This window comes from Salvelinus sp. IW2-2015, linkage group LG8, assembly GCF_002910315.2.
Source record: "Salvelinus sp. IW2-2015 linkage group LG8, ASM291031v2, whole genome shotgun sequence".
In the NCBI taxonomy this organism is placed as follows: Eukaryota; Metazoa; Chordata; class Actinopteri; order Salmoniformes; family Salmonidae; genus Salvelinus; species Salvelinus sp. IW2-2015.
In genome coordinates this window covers 18,332,465-18,351,315 of record NC_036848.1, presented here as the reverse complement: position 1 = coordinate 18,351,315, position 18,851 = coordinate 18,332,465, and the positions used below count along the sequence as shown (strand labels likewise).

The 18,851-nt window shown below is 40.2% G+C and overlaps 1 protein-coding gene and 1 long non-coding RNA gene across 3 annotated transcripts; both read right to left on the bottom strand.

Annotated features, from left to right (window-relative positions):
- Positions 1-10,832: 10,832 nt before the first annotated feature.
- On the bottom strand, positions 10,833-13,944 carry LOC139028135 (uncharacterized). 2 transcript variants are annotated; one of them, XR_011480322.1, is made up of 3 exons: positions 13,801-13,944; positions 12,685-12,865; positions 10,833-12,184 (listed from the first exon to the last, which is right to left on the bottom strand). It is a non-coding gene; the product is annotated as an uncharacterized lncRNA (long non-coding RNA). The 2 variants fall into 2 exon arrangements; XR_011480321.1 differs by lacking the exon at positions 12,685-12,865.
- A 660-nt stretch (positions 13,945-14,604) lies between these two features.
- LOC111967571 (leukocyte cell-derived chemotaxin-2) lies at positions 14,605-17,047 on the bottom strand. The gene is made up of 4 exons (XM_023992691.3): positions 16,922-17,047; positions 16,584-16,695; positions 16,159-16,310; positions 14,605-15,677 (listed from the first exon to the last, which is right to left on the bottom strand). The coding sequence occupies exons 1-4, from the start codon at positions 16,959-16,961 to the stop codon at positions 15,511-15,513; spliced, it is 471 nt and encodes a 156-aa protein (XP_023848459.1). The 5' UTR covers positions 16,962-17,047; the 3' UTR covers positions 14,605-15,510.
- Positions 17,048-18,851: the final 1,804 nt, after the last annotated feature.

Sequence of the window (18,851 nt, the reverse complement as noted above, 5' to 3'; positions counted from 1 at the left end):
ATTCATGGGACAAAACTAGGTCCAGAGTATGACTGTGGCAGGTGGAGTAGGTCCAGAGACATGTTGGACAAACAACCCACTGAGTCGATGATTGCTCCTAAAGCCTTTTGGATGGGTCGGTGGACTTTTCCATGTGAATATTAAAATCACAAAAAATTTGAATATTATCTGCTATGACTACAAGGTCTGATAGGAATTCAGGGGAACTCAGTGTGTAACGCTTGTATATGGCCCAGGAGGCCTGTAAACAGTAGCTATAAAAAGTGATTGAGAGGCTGCATAGATTTCATGATAGAAGCTCAAAAGACGAAAACGTCATTTTGTTTTTTGTAAATTGAAATTTGCTATGTAATATGTTAGCAAACTCCGCCTTTGCGGATGCACGGGGGATATGGTCACTAGTGTAACCAGGAGTGAGCCTCATTTAACACAGTAAATTCATCAGGCTTAAGCCATGTTTCAGTCAGGCGAATCACATCAAGATTATGAACAGTGATTAGTTCATTGACTATAACTGCCTTTGAAGTGAGGATCTAACATTCAGTAGCCCTATTTTGAGATGTGAGGTATCACGATCTCTTTCAATAATGGCAGGAATGGAGGAGGTCATTATCCTAGTGAGATTGCTAAGGCGAACACCGCCATGTTTAGTTTTGCCCAACCTAGGTCGAGGCACAGACACAGTCTCAATGGGATAGCTGAGCTGACTACACTGACTATGCTAGTGGCAGACTCCACTAAAGCTGGCAGGCTGGCTAACAGCCTGCTGCCTGGCCTGCACCTATTTCATTGTGGAGCTAGAGGAGTTAGAGCCCTGTCTATGTTGGTAGATAAGATGAGAGCACCCTCCAGCTAGGATGGAGTCCGTCACTCCTCAGCAGGCCAGGCTTGGTCCTGTTTGTGGGTGAGTCCCAGAAAGAGGGCCAGAGACAATTACTCGATGCCGACATCTTTCTAGCTGATTACACGCTGAAGCTATGTTGCGCTTGTTTGACCTCTGACTGTTTCATCCTAACATCGTTGGTGCCGACGTGGATAACAATATCTCTATACACTCGCCAGTTTTAGCTTAAGCCAGCACCATCTTCAGATTAGCTGATGTGTACCAAACTCACTAAAAGTGGCAGTAATAAAGCCTCTCTTGAAAAAGCCAAACCTTGACCCAGAAAATATAAAAAACTATCGGCCTAAATCGAATCTTCCATTCCTCTCAAAATAAATTGAAAAAGCTGTTGCGTAGCAACTCACTGCCTTCCCGAAGACAAACAATGTATACGAAATGCTTCAGTCTGGTTTTAGACCCCATCATAGCACTGAGACTGCACTTGTGAAGGTGGTAAATTACCTTTTAATGGCGTCAGACCGAGGCTCTGCATCTGTCCTCGTGCTACTAGACCTTAGTGCTGCCTTTGATATCATCGATCACCACATTATTTTGGAGAGATTGGAAACCCAAATTGGTCTACACGGACCTGGCCTGGTTTAGATCTTATCTGTCGGAAAGATATCAGTTTGTGTCTGTGAATGGTTTGTCCTCTGACAAATCAACTGTACATTTCGGTGTTCCTCAAGGTTCCGTTTTAGGACCACTATTGTTTTCACTATATATTTTACCTATTGGGGATGTCATTCGAAAACATAATGTTAACTTTCACTGCTATGCGGATGACACACAGCTGTACATTTCAATGAAACATGGTGAAGCCCCAAAATTGCCCTCGCTAGAAGCCTGTGTTTCAGACATAAGGAAGTGGATGGCCGAAAACGTTCTACTTTTAAACTCGGACAAAACAGAGATGCTTGTTCTAGGTCCCAARAAACAAAGAGATCTTCTGTTGAATCTGACAATTAATCTTGATGGTTGTAAAGTCGTCTCAAATAAAACTGTGAAGGACCTCGGCGTTACTCTGGACCCTGATCTCTCTTTTGACGAACATATCAAGAATGTTTCAAGGACATTCCATCTACGTAACATTACAAAAATCAGAAATGTTCTGTCCAAAACTGATGCAGAAAAATGTATCCATGCTTTTGTTACTTCTAGGTTAGACTACTGCAATGTCCTACTTTCCGGCTACCCGGATAAAGCACAAAATAAACTTCAGTTAGTGCTAAACACGGCTGCTAGAATCCTGACTATTACCAAAAAGTTTGATCATATTACTCCAGTGCTAGCCTCCCTACACTGGCTTCCTGTTAAGGCAAGGGCTGATTTCAAGGTTTTACTGCTAACCTACAAAGCGTTACATGGGCTTGCTCCTACCTATCTTTCCGATTTGGTCCTGCCGTACATACCTACACATACGCTACGGTCACAAGACGCAGGCCTCCTAATTGTCCCTAGAATTTCTAAGCAAACAGCTGGAAGCAGGGCTTTCTCCTATAGATCTCAATTTTTATGGAATGGTCTGCCTACCCATGTGAGACGCAGACTCGGTCTCAACCTTTAAGTCTTTACTGAAGACTTATCTCTTCAGTGGGTCATATGATTGAGTGTAGTCTGGCCCAAGAGTGTGAAGGTGAACGGAAAGGCTCTGGAGCAACGAACCGCCCTTGCTGTCTCTGCCTTGCCGGTTCCCCTCTCTCCACTGGGATTCTCTGCCTCTAACCCTATTACAGGGGCTGAGTCACTGGCTTACTGGTGCTCTTTCATGCCGTCCCTAGGAGGGGTGAGTCACTTGAGTGGGTTGAGTCACTGACGTGATCTTACTGTCTGGGTTGGCGCCCCCCCTTGGTTTGTGCCGTGGCGGAGATATTTGTGGGCTATACTCGGCCTTGTCTCAGGATCGTAAGTTGGTGGTTGAAGATATCCCTCTAGTGGTGTGGGGGCTGTGCTTTGGCAAAGTGGGTGGGGTTATATCCTTCCTGTTTGGCCCTGTCCGGGGGTATCATCGGATGGGGCCACAGTGTCTCCTGACACCTCCTGTCTCAGCCTCCAGTATTTATGCTGCAGTAGTTTATGTGTCGGGGGGCTAGGGTCAGTCTGTTATATCTGGAGTACTTCTCCTGTCTTATCCAGTGTCCTTTGTGAATTTAAGTATGCTCTCTCTAATTCTCTCTTTCTCTCTTTCTTTCTCTCTCTCGGAGGACCTGAGCCCTAGGACCATGTGTCAGGACTACCTGGCATGATGACTCCTTGCTGTCCCCAGTCCACCTGGCCTTGCTGCTGCTCCAGTTTCAACTGTTCTGCCTGCGGCTATGGAACCCTGACCTGTTCACCGGACGTGCTACCTAAGCCAACTGACATTTACTCCTGAGGTGCTGACTTGCTGCACCCTCGACAACTACTGTGATTATTATTATTTGACCATGCTGGTCATTTATGAACATTTGAACATCTTGGCCATGTTCTGTTATAATATCCACCCGGCACAGCCAGAAGAGGACTGGCCACCCCTCATAGCCTGGTTCCTCTCTAGGTTTCTTCCTAGGTTTTGGCCTTTCTAGGGAGTTTTTCCTAGCCACCGTGCTTCTACGCCTGCATTGCTTGCTGTTTGGGGTTTTAGGCTGGGTTTCTGTACAGCACTTTGAGATATCAGCTGATGTACGAAGGGCTATATAAATAAATTTGATTTGATTTGAAAGGCAATGCTACCAAATACTAATTGAGTGTATGTAAACTTCTGACCCACTGGGAATGTGATGAAAGAAATAAAAGCTGAAATAAATCATTCTCTCTACTATTATTCTGACATTTCACATTCTTAAAATAAAGTTGTGTTCCTAACTGACCTAAGACAAGGAATTTTTACTTTCATTAAATGTCAGGAATTGTGAAAAACTGAGTTTAAACGCATTTGGCTAAGGTGAATGTAAACTTCCGACTTCAACTGTAGCCTCGTTATTGTTATTTTATTGTTGTTCTTTTATTTTTTTTACTTTAGGTTGTTTCATAAATATTTTTCTTAACTCTTACTTCTCTTAAAACTGCATTGTTTTAAAGGCTTGGAAGTAAGCATTTCACTGTAAGGTTTACACTTGTTGTATTCGGGCGCATGTGACAAATACAATTTGATTTGATTTGAAACCAATGCTTCCCACAGTTGTGTCAAGTTGGCTGGATGTCCTTTGGGTGGGGGACCATTCTTGATACACACGGGAAACTGTTGAGAGTGAAAAACCCCGCACCATTGCAGTTCTTGACACACTCAAACCGGTGTGCCTGGCACCTACTACCATACCCTGAATGGCACACATACACAATCCATGTCTTAATTGTCTCAAAATAAAATAATTCTTTAACTTCGCTACACTGATTGAAGTGGATTCAACAAATTACATCAATGAGGGACCATACAGGGATGCCAACTTTTGAGGAAAGCTTGGAGTGAGATTTGCTATGTGAATATCATTGCCCCCTGGCACAACCCCCATTGCCCCCAGGAAAATTGTACTGTTTTGAAGCACGATTCCTGCAATTCTACGTATTTTGACATGGCTTAGGTCTATGACCAGGGTGGGGGAAAAATGGGGGAGAAACAAGTCAGGTCTATTCAGGATGCTTTGAACAGTAAATTAACACTCAAAATTCGACAGCTTTGTTACTTTGAGATTTTGGGGGTGATGAAATTGATGGGCAAATGCTAGAAACAGTGGGAAGGTTGGAAGCAGGGATTGATCCCTATTCTCAGGTGGAAAGTTGTATGCGAGGCTCCGCACAGGATCATCGATTGTAGCCTCCTTGTCCATAAACTACTTTCAAGTTAAGGTGTCACGATCTTGTAAATGAGCAGACCAAGGCGCAGCGTGAGTATAGCTCCACATATTTAAGTGAAACTAACAAAACAACACTTACAAAGACCGTGAGGCCATAGTGACCAAACACACTAACACAAACAATATCCCACAAATGCAGGTGGGGAAAAAGCCTACCTAAATATGATCCCCAATTATAGGCAACGATTACCAGCTGCCTCTAATTGGGAACCACACAAACCACCAACCTAGAAATCTATAACTTAGATAACCCCCCCAGTCACGCTCTGACCTAAACACCATAGAGAACCGAGGGCTCTCTATGGTCAGGGCGTGACATAAGGACACAAAAAAATATATATTTGGATGAACTATCTCTTTAAAATAGGGCTGGAAGAAAATCCTGCTTGCTCTCCAGGAGGATTAGCCTCCCTTGATCTATGTTTCTTTTTATGAAAATGTATTTCTCAATCACCCAACCTTCAAGAAAAATCTAATGAATATCAACATTCAGGTAGTTTATGCCTACTAGTTAAAGATCCTTGCCATCATCTTACTCTACATTGTCACGCCCTGACCATAGAGAACTATTGTTTCTCTATGGTATAGTAGGTCAGGGTGTGACTAGGTGGTGATTTAGTATATGTATGTCTATGTTGTATTCTAGTTTATTATTTCTATGTGGGTATTCTAGTTTTCATATTTCTAGGTTGGTGTGCTTGATATGGTTCCCAATTAGAGGCAGCTGGTTATCGTTGTCTCTAATTGGGGATCATATTTAAGTAGCATTTTTTCCACCTGTGTTTTATGGGATATTGTTTTGAGTTAGTGCACGTAGCACCTCTGTAGTCACGGTTCGTTGTTAGTTTATTGTTTATTTGTTTTTTGTCTTTGCTGAGTTTCACTTTATCATTAAATTATGTGGAACTCAACATCCGCTGCGCCTTGGTCCGATATTTATTCCAGCGAACGTGACATACATAGACAAAATATGATGCCTTTATGAGCTGTGAGTCCCTCTACCATCTCTGCCTAGCGTGTGCACAATACTAAAGTGTCAAATTATATTTGATTCCAGGAGCATTTCATATCCAATGCTTATTTGTAGGACTTATTCACGGTGGTGTAAAGTACTTTAGTAAAAATACTTTAAAGTACTACATAATTAGATTTGTTTGTGTATCTGTACTTTACCCTTTATATTTTTTACTATTACTTCACGACATTCTGAAAGAAAATAATGTACTTTTTACTCCATACATTTTCCCTGACAGCCAAAATTACTTTAGGACAGGAAAATGGTCCAATTCATGCACTTATCCCTGATCATCCTGACTACCTTTATAAACATTCTTCATTTATAAATTATGTCTGAGTGTTGGAGTGTGCCCATGGCTATCCGTAAATGAAGAAAACAAGAAAATGGTGCCGTCTGGTTTGCTTAATATAAGGAATTAGAAATTATTTACATTTTTACTTTTGATACTTAAGTATATTTAAAACCAAAAACTTTTAGACTTGTATTCAAGTAGTATTATACTCTATGACTTTCACTTTTGAGTCATTTTCTGTTAAGGTATCTTTACTTTTACTCAAGTATTACATAACTTTTTCCACCAATGCTTATTCAAAACTGTCCATGAATGGCTACAAAGACACAAGTAGGAATATCAGATTCCAAATATGTTATTACACTGGCAACATTGGGAAGTGGAATAATAAAATAAGTCTAGGGAATAACAGTAGTGTTCTTGCTGACAAGCATAGTAATTACCCATTTATTTTAGCCCATTGTTAAGAATGAGAATGTCACGACTCCCACCGAAGGTGGCTCCCCTTCCTGTTCGGGTGGCGCTCGGCGGTCGTCGTCACCGGCCTACTAGCTGCCACTGATCCTTTTTTTCCCCCCCTTGTCTGTTTATTAATTGCACCTGTGTTTAGTTAGGTTAATTGGTTGGGCTTTATTTACCAGCCGGCCCGCCGGCTGGTTGTGCGGGATTATTTTCAGTATACGTTTGTAATCGACTGTAAATCACGGTTGTTCGTGTATGGTGTTTTTTGCTGAACTGTTTAGTTCCCCCTGTTTGGGGCATTTGTTTGAGTTGGCGTCATTTTCACCGGTGTGGTGTAATAAAAGTATCGCTACCCTGAACTCGCTGCGCCTGACTTCTTCCTCCACTACACCCCGGACGTTACAGAGAATTGTTCCATTGGTCAGACAAAATAAATAGATAAAATCTGAAGAGAAGTTTACATTAACCTGCCCCTACACCCTAACCAAATAATTTGTCTATTTATTTTCCCACTCTAGAATCAAACATACACTTTAGGGTTCACAATCTGTTGTAAAAAATAATATTTTCATACTTACAAACAGGTCACCCGACCAAACTTCCCCGCTAAAACATACTGTAGGTATGTCTGCTGCTTTTTCGTTGTCAGACCCAAAATGCCAATCAACAAAACAAGGGGACTAATGCAAGTGTAGATTAAATAGAATTCAGTACATGCTGTCAAAAGGCTGCATTGTACAATATATTAATGGACAGGAGTAACCGCAGCCTAATTTTTGTTGACAACATTTTACATTAAACAGCGTTACCGTGTTGCTCTTTTTACAGTTTTATAAACTCAGCGGAGAACGTTCTCTCTCTCCATTCAGCTCCGCTCTAATCTTGTGCGTTTCTTTAAAACATGCCTCCAATCCCCTTGATCCTTCAATAACTAGACCAATCATATGCTTCAAAGTGACGTAACAAGACAGGACATAGAGGTTCTGCTCGTGATGTTCAGTTGCAGGCGCAGATTTCAAAAAGATTTGGGGCACAGTTGAAAAGTTAACGAGCTGACAATGCAATAGACGAAAGTAAAATAATAAATGCAGTCGTTTTCATTGCGTGAGACATAAGAGGTGTGTCATAAGAGCGTGAGAAGAGGGTCAAATGCATGTGTTTCACGGCCAATGCGTGGGAGTTGGCAGTGCTGGTTCATAGCTTTCACCTGGTCAGTCTATGTCCCTCAAACTCAACTCTGAACCTCTAAGCCAGTTCCACTGCATTTTTTTCAGTGTTCCGCACTGATCAGGGACTGATTTAGACCAGTGACACCAGATGTGTGAAATTAATTACCAGGTAGAACAGAACTAGCAGGCTCCGGCTAGTTGAGTTGAGTACCCCTGGTCTCTGTCATGGAAAGGTGATCCTAATGTTTTGTATATAATGTGGTGTGGAATGGGTCATTGTGTGAGAGTAGACCCTGTAGAAGGACAGTGTGCCAATTGGCCAGTCCAGAAACACTCTTACTCTGAGGCGGAAGGAAGGCAGGTGTCTCTGGGGTTGAGGGTTGATGAGGCAGGAAGCATATAATAATAATATTTTCATTATTGTCGAGTAATCATCCATAGGGCAGCAGAACAGACACCAGAACTTGTCATATCCTCCAATGTGACAGGCATGATTCAATCCTTTTCTACCGATGTCTTTACATATGTCACGGCTATTATAGCCATCCAATTCCACTCTACCTCCCAGTAACAGCATCCAATCAAACCCTCTCTACACARCACATTTTCCTCGGAATCAAACCTCTCTGGGTAATCAGGATATGGCTGCTCTCATCTTGCCAACTCAACCTTTCTGTTCCCCTCAGAGAGAGAGAGGTTGGGATTTGCTGTGTTTGGGTCCAGCATCTGCAGATGCCTGTGATATAAACAACATTGATTGTTTATAACTAGCACACATACACTTCTTCAGCAGCTGTGGTTTTACCCAGAACTCTTCCTCGTGGTCCACACTGTGAGAGAGACAGAGGAACAGACAGAGACTGAGTGACACACAGGCTGTATGAAGTGAAGCCTAGTCTAAAAGGGTGAMAAAGTAAGAGCTCTACTTAATATCAAGACCTTACTGTTCTCAGGCCAACAAGAGAAATCCAATTAATCTGTAATAAATTTGTTAGAAGAGTGTTTCCCATTACTTGGTCAGAAAAAGAAAAGAAAAAAGATTTGCAAAGCAGAGAAGCACGGCCTTCATCTGTGACTCCACAGAATGACAGCTTGCAGAGGTCATCATGATTTTATAACAGGACATCTGCCATCTGGTGGTCAACTGAGTTTGAACAAATGTTTCTTATTCAAAGATCCTGTATTGCAGTGCAGTCGTCACTACAATGTTCCCCTGCTGTACTAATGTAAGAAACATATATCAATTAAAGATTTATTTAATCAAATCAGGTTTTCAGGTTAAGACAAGACAGATACAATTTGCACTGTCATTTAGTATGAATTGGATAATTGTATTAGTCACTTTAACAACTGAATTAGTTAATAAATATTTTTAATCATCTCAAATGTACAGTCAAATTGCAGCACTAATATCCTGCAGTTATCTCACAAGGGTTGAACTTCACAGCAATGTGAGACTGAAATGTAATTTACATTTACATTTAAGTCATTTAGCAGACGCTCTTATCCAGAGCGACTTACAAATTGGTGCATTCACCTTATGATATCCAGTGGAACAACCACTTTACAATAGTGCATCTAACTCTTTTAAGGGCCGGGGGGGGGTTAGAAGGATTACTTTATCCTATCCTAGGTATTCCTTAAAGAGGTGGGGTTTCAGGTGTCTCCGGAAGGTGGTGATTGACTCCGCTGACCTGGCGTCGTGAGGGAGTTTGTTCCACCATTGGGGTGCCAGAGCAGCAAACAGTAATGACATGTATAATAGTATTTACACAGTATTTACCTTTATACGTGTATATTGAGCCAACTTACTGGCTACTGTAATGATGATGTGCTTTGACACAAATGTTTCTAAGTATTAACCTCAGTTTCTCTAGTTCATCGTTTTTATCACAGTCCAGCAGAGAGGAGCCTCCTTTCTCCTGAATCCTGCAGTTCCAGCTCTCTCAGGTCAGAAGAGATTAAGCTGAGAGCTGAGGCTAACACTTCACAACATCTCTCTGTCAGATAACATTTGTTCAGCCTAAATGGGATGATATATTGTAACGTGATGAGTAACAAGTTTTAAAAAATGTTGGTAATCAATTTTTTTAAAGTGTACAAAGTCAAATACACAATTACATTAAACCAGGTTAATCTATTTGGTTCATTTCACGTTATCTACCAAGAAAGTCTATATGTCGAGGAACATAAAGCGCATAATTCACTACATAAATGTTCTTAGTCTGCAAGTATTAATATCCAGTTATACCTGTAGGTATGCATCTTTGGACCTGTGACTTCCAAGTAAAAACAGTGACAAGTAGACCCTAACAAACTGTCCAACCACCAGTCATGTGAAGAACCCTTCAAAAGTACTACCCTCARTGTCTCCAGTTTAGTGTGGATGTTTAGTTAGATCACTCAGCATCAGGTTCRGACTGAAATCTAATTGAAGTCTGCTTTCATCCAGACCATCGAAGATGAGCATGACTTTACAGTCGGCATATTTATGTGTGCTGTTTTTTTTTGTTCAGGGTGGAAATAATTTATAAGCCCATGAAGACTGTACTGCCTTAATTTAATCAATTTCATATTTTCGGAAAGATGAAATCCACATCCTGATTGGCTTTTCCTTCTGCCCAGTCATGGATAAACCTCTGCACAGAGACTGTTTTTTACGATGCCAGTGATTGCCCTTCATCATTACGGTTCTGATTGGTCTCTCCGTTTCTCTCTTCTGTCCAGGTAAGGGTTTGAAGATGTCATGGCAGTTGATTGGAGTGTCTGAGGATGTTTTTCTCCTGGAAATCTCCTCAATGAATTCAATCTGCCAAACCTCATGTTCRTTATTAACCCCTTTACTCTCTCCCTGTGTGATGTAGAGTTGTGTGTAGCGGCTTTTCACTCAGAAATCCAAATCCAGACTGGCTTTATGTTCCTCTTTAACTCTCTGTGTGATGTCATCCACTGGAAAGAGCAACTCATTTTAAAAACTTGAAAAAGTAAAGCTACAAGAGAACTTTCTGTGCGTCCGTGCGTGTGTGTTTGTATAGTGGAGCTTTTGATCACTGGGGAAATTACAGGGCTTCTATCATAGTTTTACTTTGTAGTCAAACAAATCTACTTTGAAACAAAGTAAACACCTCACACACATGGTTATGGGCTTTAAAAAGAAGACACCTATACCATGTCAGACGTAGAGTCGAAATGTATTACATTTTGAGTTTGCATCCCAATAAATCACTTTATATAAATCACAGAAGACTGAAATATAACAAAACGTTTGACATTGAAACACCCGATTTCCGACGGAGACAGAGACAAAGAGAGAGACAGAGAAAACACTGGTAACACTGTCTGTGCCTGTGTCCTCACCCTGGTGCTACAAAATGGAGATACAACTTTTGACATGAAGCATTTCAGTCTGTCTCAACTTTGGTCCTTGTATATCACACCACTGTTGAGATTGTTACGCTCTTCTCTCTTCCCTTCAGTGTCCCCCTATGTTATCCCCTCTTCAGTGTCACCCTATTTCATCCTCTCTTCAGTGTCCCCCTATTTTATCCTCTCTTCAGTGTCGCCCTATTTTCTTCTGTGTCGCCCTATTCTATCCTCTCTTTTATCCTCTCTTCAGTGTCCCCTCTTTTCTTCTCCCTTTACTGTCCCCATCATTTGTTACACAGGCAGGTGTTGAAAAGCAACAGCCATATTCAGCTTTCTATCTTGCTTTTCAACTCATTCTAAAATTCTCTTGGCTTCTTGTGTCATCAAAATTCAACAACTTTTTGAACGTGGCATCTAAAAATACCTACAAATAAATTGGCCTAAGATGGCTTAAGATGAAAGTTACTCTAAAGACCCTAAAAACTCATCATCGTCAGTGTTTACTGAGTAAAGATTTGTRCCTTTCTGGTAACAGATACAGTTGCAGCCAAATATATTGGCACCCTTGCCATTTTTTATTCAATAATTCCCTATTTCTTCTCAATTAAGTTAAAATTGAGAATATATTTTGGTGTCCAGACTTTGTTATTGGATTTTCAACATTGCAAAACCAACTCAAGATAAATACCATGGACAAAATGATTGGCACCCCGGAGCTAGTACATGTTTGCACAGCCTTTGGCCTAGATAACTGCTGACAAACGCTTTTTGTAGCCATCATTGAGCTTGCTGCATCCTTCTACTGGCAATTTGACCCACTCTTCAGCAGCAACCCAGCAAACATGCCCACATTGGCATGATGTGGGCCCAATAATAATTTATGTATTTTATGTAGCACTTTTCATTACAAAGAGAATCTCAAATACACTTTAAAAACTAAACAAAACAAATGTAGGGTACTGGCAGTGGCAGGTCTTGACGATGGTCTTCCACAGCTGACAGGGTGCTGAGGCTGTTCAGAAAAGCAATAGTAGTGCAGGGCGGGTCGATGATACAGGGAGGGAGAAGCGTCAGTCAGATAGACAGGCCTGGAGCTCTTCATCAGGCATATTCGGCGTATCCTCCTACTCCTCCTCCGTAGGTTGGCTGGATCATCAACCACTGAAAGTGTAGCCTGAAGTTACAAACTAATGTAAAAAATAACCTTCAAATGAGTACCACATCCGTGGCTACATTTTGAGGTTACTGTAACTATAAATGTCTTATGTAATCATATAAAGCGTGCATGTTCAAGAGAGCATGCATAGGTCGTCGCAGGTCTGTGGAGATCTTCACAATTGCTGTAATAATCTGTGCAGAATCTTGAACGGCATTGGTCACTTGCACCATGTGCTTTAATGTAATCTCAACTGCAATCCAGGTCATTTGGTTCTGCTTGATGAAGYACAGTGATAACATATTACACTTTTGTGTAAATATACAAAATAGCTGACACTGTATTCCCATTTAAACTTTGCTGTGCTTTTATATGGTTGAAAGCGCAGTGATAGACATTTGGGTGACAGCTAATCCAAAAATCAGACATTGCTTATCGATAGGAATTTGGTTGTGCTTTTAGATAGTTGAAAGCATAGTGATAACACATTGGAAATTCAACTCACTTTTGGCTGTCTTTTTGAGTGGATTAATATTGGTTGTAATCTCATTGATCAATGTCACAACCAAATATTACCCAATTATCCCATGTTGAAATGACGTGGTGTGCCCAATCGGTTGTGACAGAAGTGAGCTTTTCTCTGAGTCGTGGTGTCAGTCAAACTTTGACTCTCTGCCTTACTGTCACTGAGAGAACAGGAAGTAGGTCAGTGATTGTTTCAGCAACACATTTGAAGAAGCAGAGAGAGAGAGAGTAATAATAATATTCTGAAAATAACGCTTTCATTAAAAATCTAAAAGAGTTAAAGGGTTGGGGTTCATTTCAATGTCAGTTTACTGCTATTCTTTCCAGGTTAATTTAAATGTTAGTTTACTGCTATTCTTTCCATACCATTTTACCTCCTGTCCAGTGCTGAATTTAACCTGAAAATGTTGGTGGGGCAAACTCAATCAACAAAGCTCATATGCATTAAAACCAGTACACTACACTGGCTACACATTGAATGCACTAATAATTCATCTCAAAAATTATTTTGGAGCCACACACACAAATGTTATAACATTTGGGTTATGATCAGTTTATGGCTACGTCCCATATCTTTAGCTCTTATTGCACGAAAGACCATGGTAGTCGAGCATACTTTTATAGAGTTAACTAACTAGTAATCGGTCTGTAATATTGTGACACAAAGGGGCCTGGGTAATTAACAATATGCAATATTTATAACACTATTCCCTCGCTTCATATATTGCACAGTTACAGTTCCATCAAAGACATGTATAACTAATCCTTCTTCTACATATGGTTCCATCGGTATTACAGTCTGCCATCAAAAATCAACAATAGCCACTGCTCTATGATCCACCACCAACCACTCGACTAGAATCTTCTTTTCCAGCTTGCTTTATTTTAATGGATAACCATATTTTAAAGTTTAGGTGGCTAATTAGCACCAATACATTTTATCTCTACATTTCCTTCATAACACTATGTTTGAAAATAATTTGCTCTGAGATAGCTAAGCTTGTCGACATGTTTCAACTAGCTAAGCTACCTAGCTTCAAGACGTGGTAACAGTGTGTGGTAAACAACTAGCTAGCTATGAAGTTGACAAAGTTACCGGGCATTAGATGCTGATTTATCTGTGGCCAATGACAATGGGTCTTCTTGGGCGGGCACTTCTACTGTAAATCAATGGAGCACCGAAGAGGGGCTTTTGCTAGCTAGCTCTCTGAGCAGGTGCTGCGGTGACGTAGTGTCCCCGCGAATGACAGCACCCTGAGTGTAGTGTCCCCATGAGTGACAGCACCCTGAGCCAATCACACGCAACCAGAGAAGMTCAAAGACGCCTACGCTCTGTACCCCTCCACCACATAAAGCACTGAGCGAGGCTGAAACAGCTGCATTTTGGAGCTGCCTTACTCAACAAAAATTGACCAAAACAACAATACAATGGAAACCGACCATGTATGCTTTATTAGGTCAATCATTTTTTGTAGAAAATGTAATTGTTTTCTAACCGTAAGTTTGTTATTCCGCTGTACTTGGAATAGATGCCTGCCCTAAGTGTCTCTGCTTCACTGCTCCTACCATCTCTGCACCACTAGTTTCCATATCAGTCCCTTAGCTGCATTGTTCATTGGCATCTCCACTTCCTCTCTCCGAATGGACTGTTTAGCTAGCACATCTACTTCCTCATTCCCTTCCACCTCCATCCACATGGGCTCGACATTGCCTTACTGGGTGCGCTTGTTTTGTTTGGTTTTAGTTGTGTAAAGTAACACATGCTCAGAATATTAGGTTGTTTAGTGCACTAGAAAAATGTGTCCTGAACACAAGTTGCGCAGCCACGCCCTTGTTTTTATTGAGACAATGAAGAATGATACTGTCGAAAATATGAAAAAATCCAAAACGGAGGCTCAGATACAAAAATAGACATTATTTATTAGGAATGATTTATGATGTATTTATTTTGTTGTTAATACCCCAAAAGCACCAACATATTTTGACCCCTAAATGCACCAACATGGGTCATTTTYTACCCCAAATTGGAAATGATGGCAAAATGACATTTTCTGTCAAACAGTAACAGTTTTTCTTTTATTAATCTTTTGTAACACAAGCTAATGGTTTAAATTCCCCAAAATATGCATATATTTTTACATTTTCACACATTTATAGTCAAATTTCATGTTTAAAAATATACATTTTAGTATGTTTTTCATGTTTTAAACAGTTATTTTGATCAATAGAAGTTTCATTCCAAATTTTCCGAAATGTTGGTAAATTAGCTTTTATTGTCTAAAGAACTTATTAAAGAGATGGGTGTTTTTTCCACCATCTAGTCATGGTATGGGGTTGTTCAATGACAGACATGTATTTGTTTTAAATCTATAATGTTTTTTTCACAAAGTTTACTATTGAGTCCACATTGTCAGATTAGCCACGTACAACTAGTATACAAAAAAGAGATTATATATATATATATATATATATATACCACAGAAATTATATATTAACACAGAAATCATCATGTCATGTCTGTAACTAGTTGCATAAAAGGATTTAAAAAAGGGTTTCGAAATTATAAATTTCCCCCTGTTGATGCTTATAGGGTTAATGTAAAACTTTATTCCAGAAGTGTGCAACATGTATGTATTTTTACTGTAATAAAAATGTTTATAATAATAAGTTATAGTTTATAATAATAAGTATATATTATATGTATTTTTTTTAACACAGTAAGCCCATCTATTGGCCAATGATTACAATCATTTAGTTAATTGATTGATTGATTGATTGATTGAAGGAGAGGCCAAAAGGGACTCCATTAGAAGAACTTGGTGGGGTCAGACTTGTCACACATCTGGACGTGGACGTGAGAAGTGATCCCTGGGTAGACACTTTGCATGGTCAGCAGGGTCCCAATCCTCTGGCCCTTCTTCACCACCCCAGAGTACTTGTCAGGCTTTACGTAGAACAGCTTAAAGCACAGACCTAGAAAACAGAGACAACCACAGTGTCAGTCAATCGATCAATCAATTAGACAATCGATTCAACCATTACCCAATTATATGCCACATATTCTTCCAATATCCATTCCGCCATGTGACATATTAGTTGCTAGTATACCTCAGTGAAACAACAGAGCCAGAAAATCGGGATACGGCACAGCCTAAAAACACGCCACTTCAATACAGCCATGACCAAAAGTGACTTTTTCTTAGTGGTCAGGAGAACTAACACAGCAGGTAAGGAGAATTAATGTAGCAGGTTAGGAGAATTAAGTTAAGGTTAAGAAAAGGATTAGGGTTAGGGTTAGCGAAAATGCTTTCCTAACCTKTTACGACAATCAGAGTGAAGTGGTTGGTTTTTAGGGAGTTCCATCGGAATACAGTGCATATTTACAAGCATAGCATTAACTTAACTATTTATCTCGGTTATGAAAAAAAAAAAATGATTCAGGATAGACACTGACCCTCTCCACTGAGGTTGATCCCATCGTTGATGGCTGCCTTCTTCGGGTCTGTGTACACGATCACTTTCCCGTTGAGTTTCACGTCAAATGGAGCGTACACTGTGGCCCCATCATTACACACAATGTCCAGGCCCTGATGCACACGGTCTCCTCTGGGCATAGATAGGAAAGGGTATTAATGCTGAGGGAAGTATTCAGAGAGTCTCTCAATCACAACACTATGGTATGTTTTCATTCTTGTACTGTATACAGTAAGAGTATTAATATTGAATTAATGGGTTTTTAGATTTCAATCATTGTCATGGAATCTTATCAACTAAAGTATGAGGTAAATTGCAGACAGTAAAATAATACAAAACCTAACTGATACATCAAAATACATGCCACAAATACTACAGACACACACACACACACACTTGCCATACCTGCGTGCGCCGTAGTGTCCTTGTCCCCATCTGTCTCCTGTCCTCCTCCTGTTACTGGAGTTGCCGCTGCACAGCTGACCAAACTTGACCATCTCACACTCTGACAACACAGCTAGAGATGGGATGGACCACAGATATATTGACTAAGGAGGAAAATCTGTTATGCTGATATTTTCTACTAAACTATTTAAGGGTATTTATATTAAAATCCCAAAATTATATTGAACACTGCACCCAGAACCAAATTGCATGTGCGAGCTGGACAGCTACTTGATTTGATATTGCAATGGATTGACCTAATAGTTGAATGAATATATGTCATTTTTGGTTATTCTTACCTATGAGCACCACAGTAAACAAAAGAACAGTAGTCTTCATGGTAAAGCCTTAGATGATGCTTTCACTCAAGGAGAAAATCTACAAGAAAGTCTTGCCCAGCTTCCATCTGTGTTTCTGACTGCATAATGTCTGTGCTTAAATACCTCTTGAAGTTAAACTTTCTGACATTGCACACCCTTGTTTAACACTCTTTCATCAGAGTAGAATACCCTGAATTTGGAAATGCTTTGTTTACTTTATGAAATCCAGAAAAAAAAGATTTGGTAGAACAAAATGGTGGACAGCAGGGTAAACAAGTGGTGTTATGCTAAAATGTTTATTCTATTCTTCTGGGTAATTGACTGTATGTTCATATTCTTATATTTTAAAATATATAAGATGATGTTGACAAATGATGAAATTTGGGTCAAGTATCACTTTAAGCAATGAATATACTCCACTAGTAGAGAATAAATGTAAACTTTATAACAGAAATAAGTGCCTAACACATGGTGTACATTATACAATAATACCAATATATAATAAAGAAAAACACATAATGGCCGTCTTTGACCTGTTAATGTGATAATGTTCAAGTGTATTGGTTAGTATGTAAATCACCTGGGTATAAGAAACCATCAAAGGTTTCACAAAACAGTTTTACACAATTGACCCCTTTGACCCTTGAAAAAAAATCCTCATGGTTTCTATGGGCTACAGGCAGGGATACTTTTCCTTTCTCTGCTACAAGTAAACAGAACATGGTAAAACGGTGTGCCTGGGGCACATGTAATGCTGACAGTCTGTACCTGGAGAGGTAAGAGAGTGGTGTCTTTTTTATACCCTTTCCAAAACCAAAACCTAACGGAGAGAAGTGTAGGATGTGGATAAAGCTTTGTGGTCATTCATAGTTGAACACAAGCAAGATAACGAAGGACACATATGTTTGCTCCAAGGTAAGCAACTAAGTGAAGTTAACCTTTTGCATAATGTACAATATCTCAATATATTACAAAGAGAAAAAAGAAGCCAGCTACCACCTGGTTGAAGGGAAATGTCACAATTTTTCAGCTTCATAAGATCAGTGTTTCCAATGACATAATGAACCAATTAGTAGACAATTTGTAGGCAATTCCTAATCATAATTGGTTCAAATCACAGGATGCACACCGATGATGTCAAAACATAGAAACATGTCATTTTCACATATGTTGATGTTGGGGTGGTGCTGGAGATGATGAAAATGAAGTTGAACAATTGTGACATTTCCATTTAACAATAACATAACAAAAATAACATTCATTTTCATATTCCATCTATCATTGTTACCACCATTTTGTCTGGTGAAATATAATGTCCCAAAGTCCATTTATTGCATGTTACAATTCTGAGGTAGATTCTCCATAAGGCACATGCATTCCAGTCTCTCAYATTAGAGACTAGGAAGGAGTCGGGCTGCTGCCTTATAATTTACGATGGGCATGAGGTCATAAACCCCACCACCCACCAATTCCTCTATACCTCTCCCCCTCTGCGGGAGGGATGTCTGTTCACCCATGACTGAGTGGGCATGCACGCCTCAATCATCAAGTTTGCAGACGACACAACAGTAGTAGGCTTGATTATCAACGATTACGAGACAGACTACAGGGAGGAGGTGAGGGCTCTGGGACTGTGGTGCCTGGAAAACAACCTCTCACTCAACGTCAACAAAACAATGGAGATGATCGTGGACTTCAGGAAACAGCAGAGGGTGCACTCCCCTATCTACATCGATGAGACCGCAGTGGAGAAGGTGGAAAGCTTAAAGGTCCTTGGAATACACATCACTGACAAACTGAAATGGACCCCCTACACAGACAGTGTGGTGAAGAAGGCGCAACAGAGCCTCTTCAACCTCAGGAGGCTAAAGAAATGTGGCTTGTCACCTAAAACCCTCACAAACTTTTA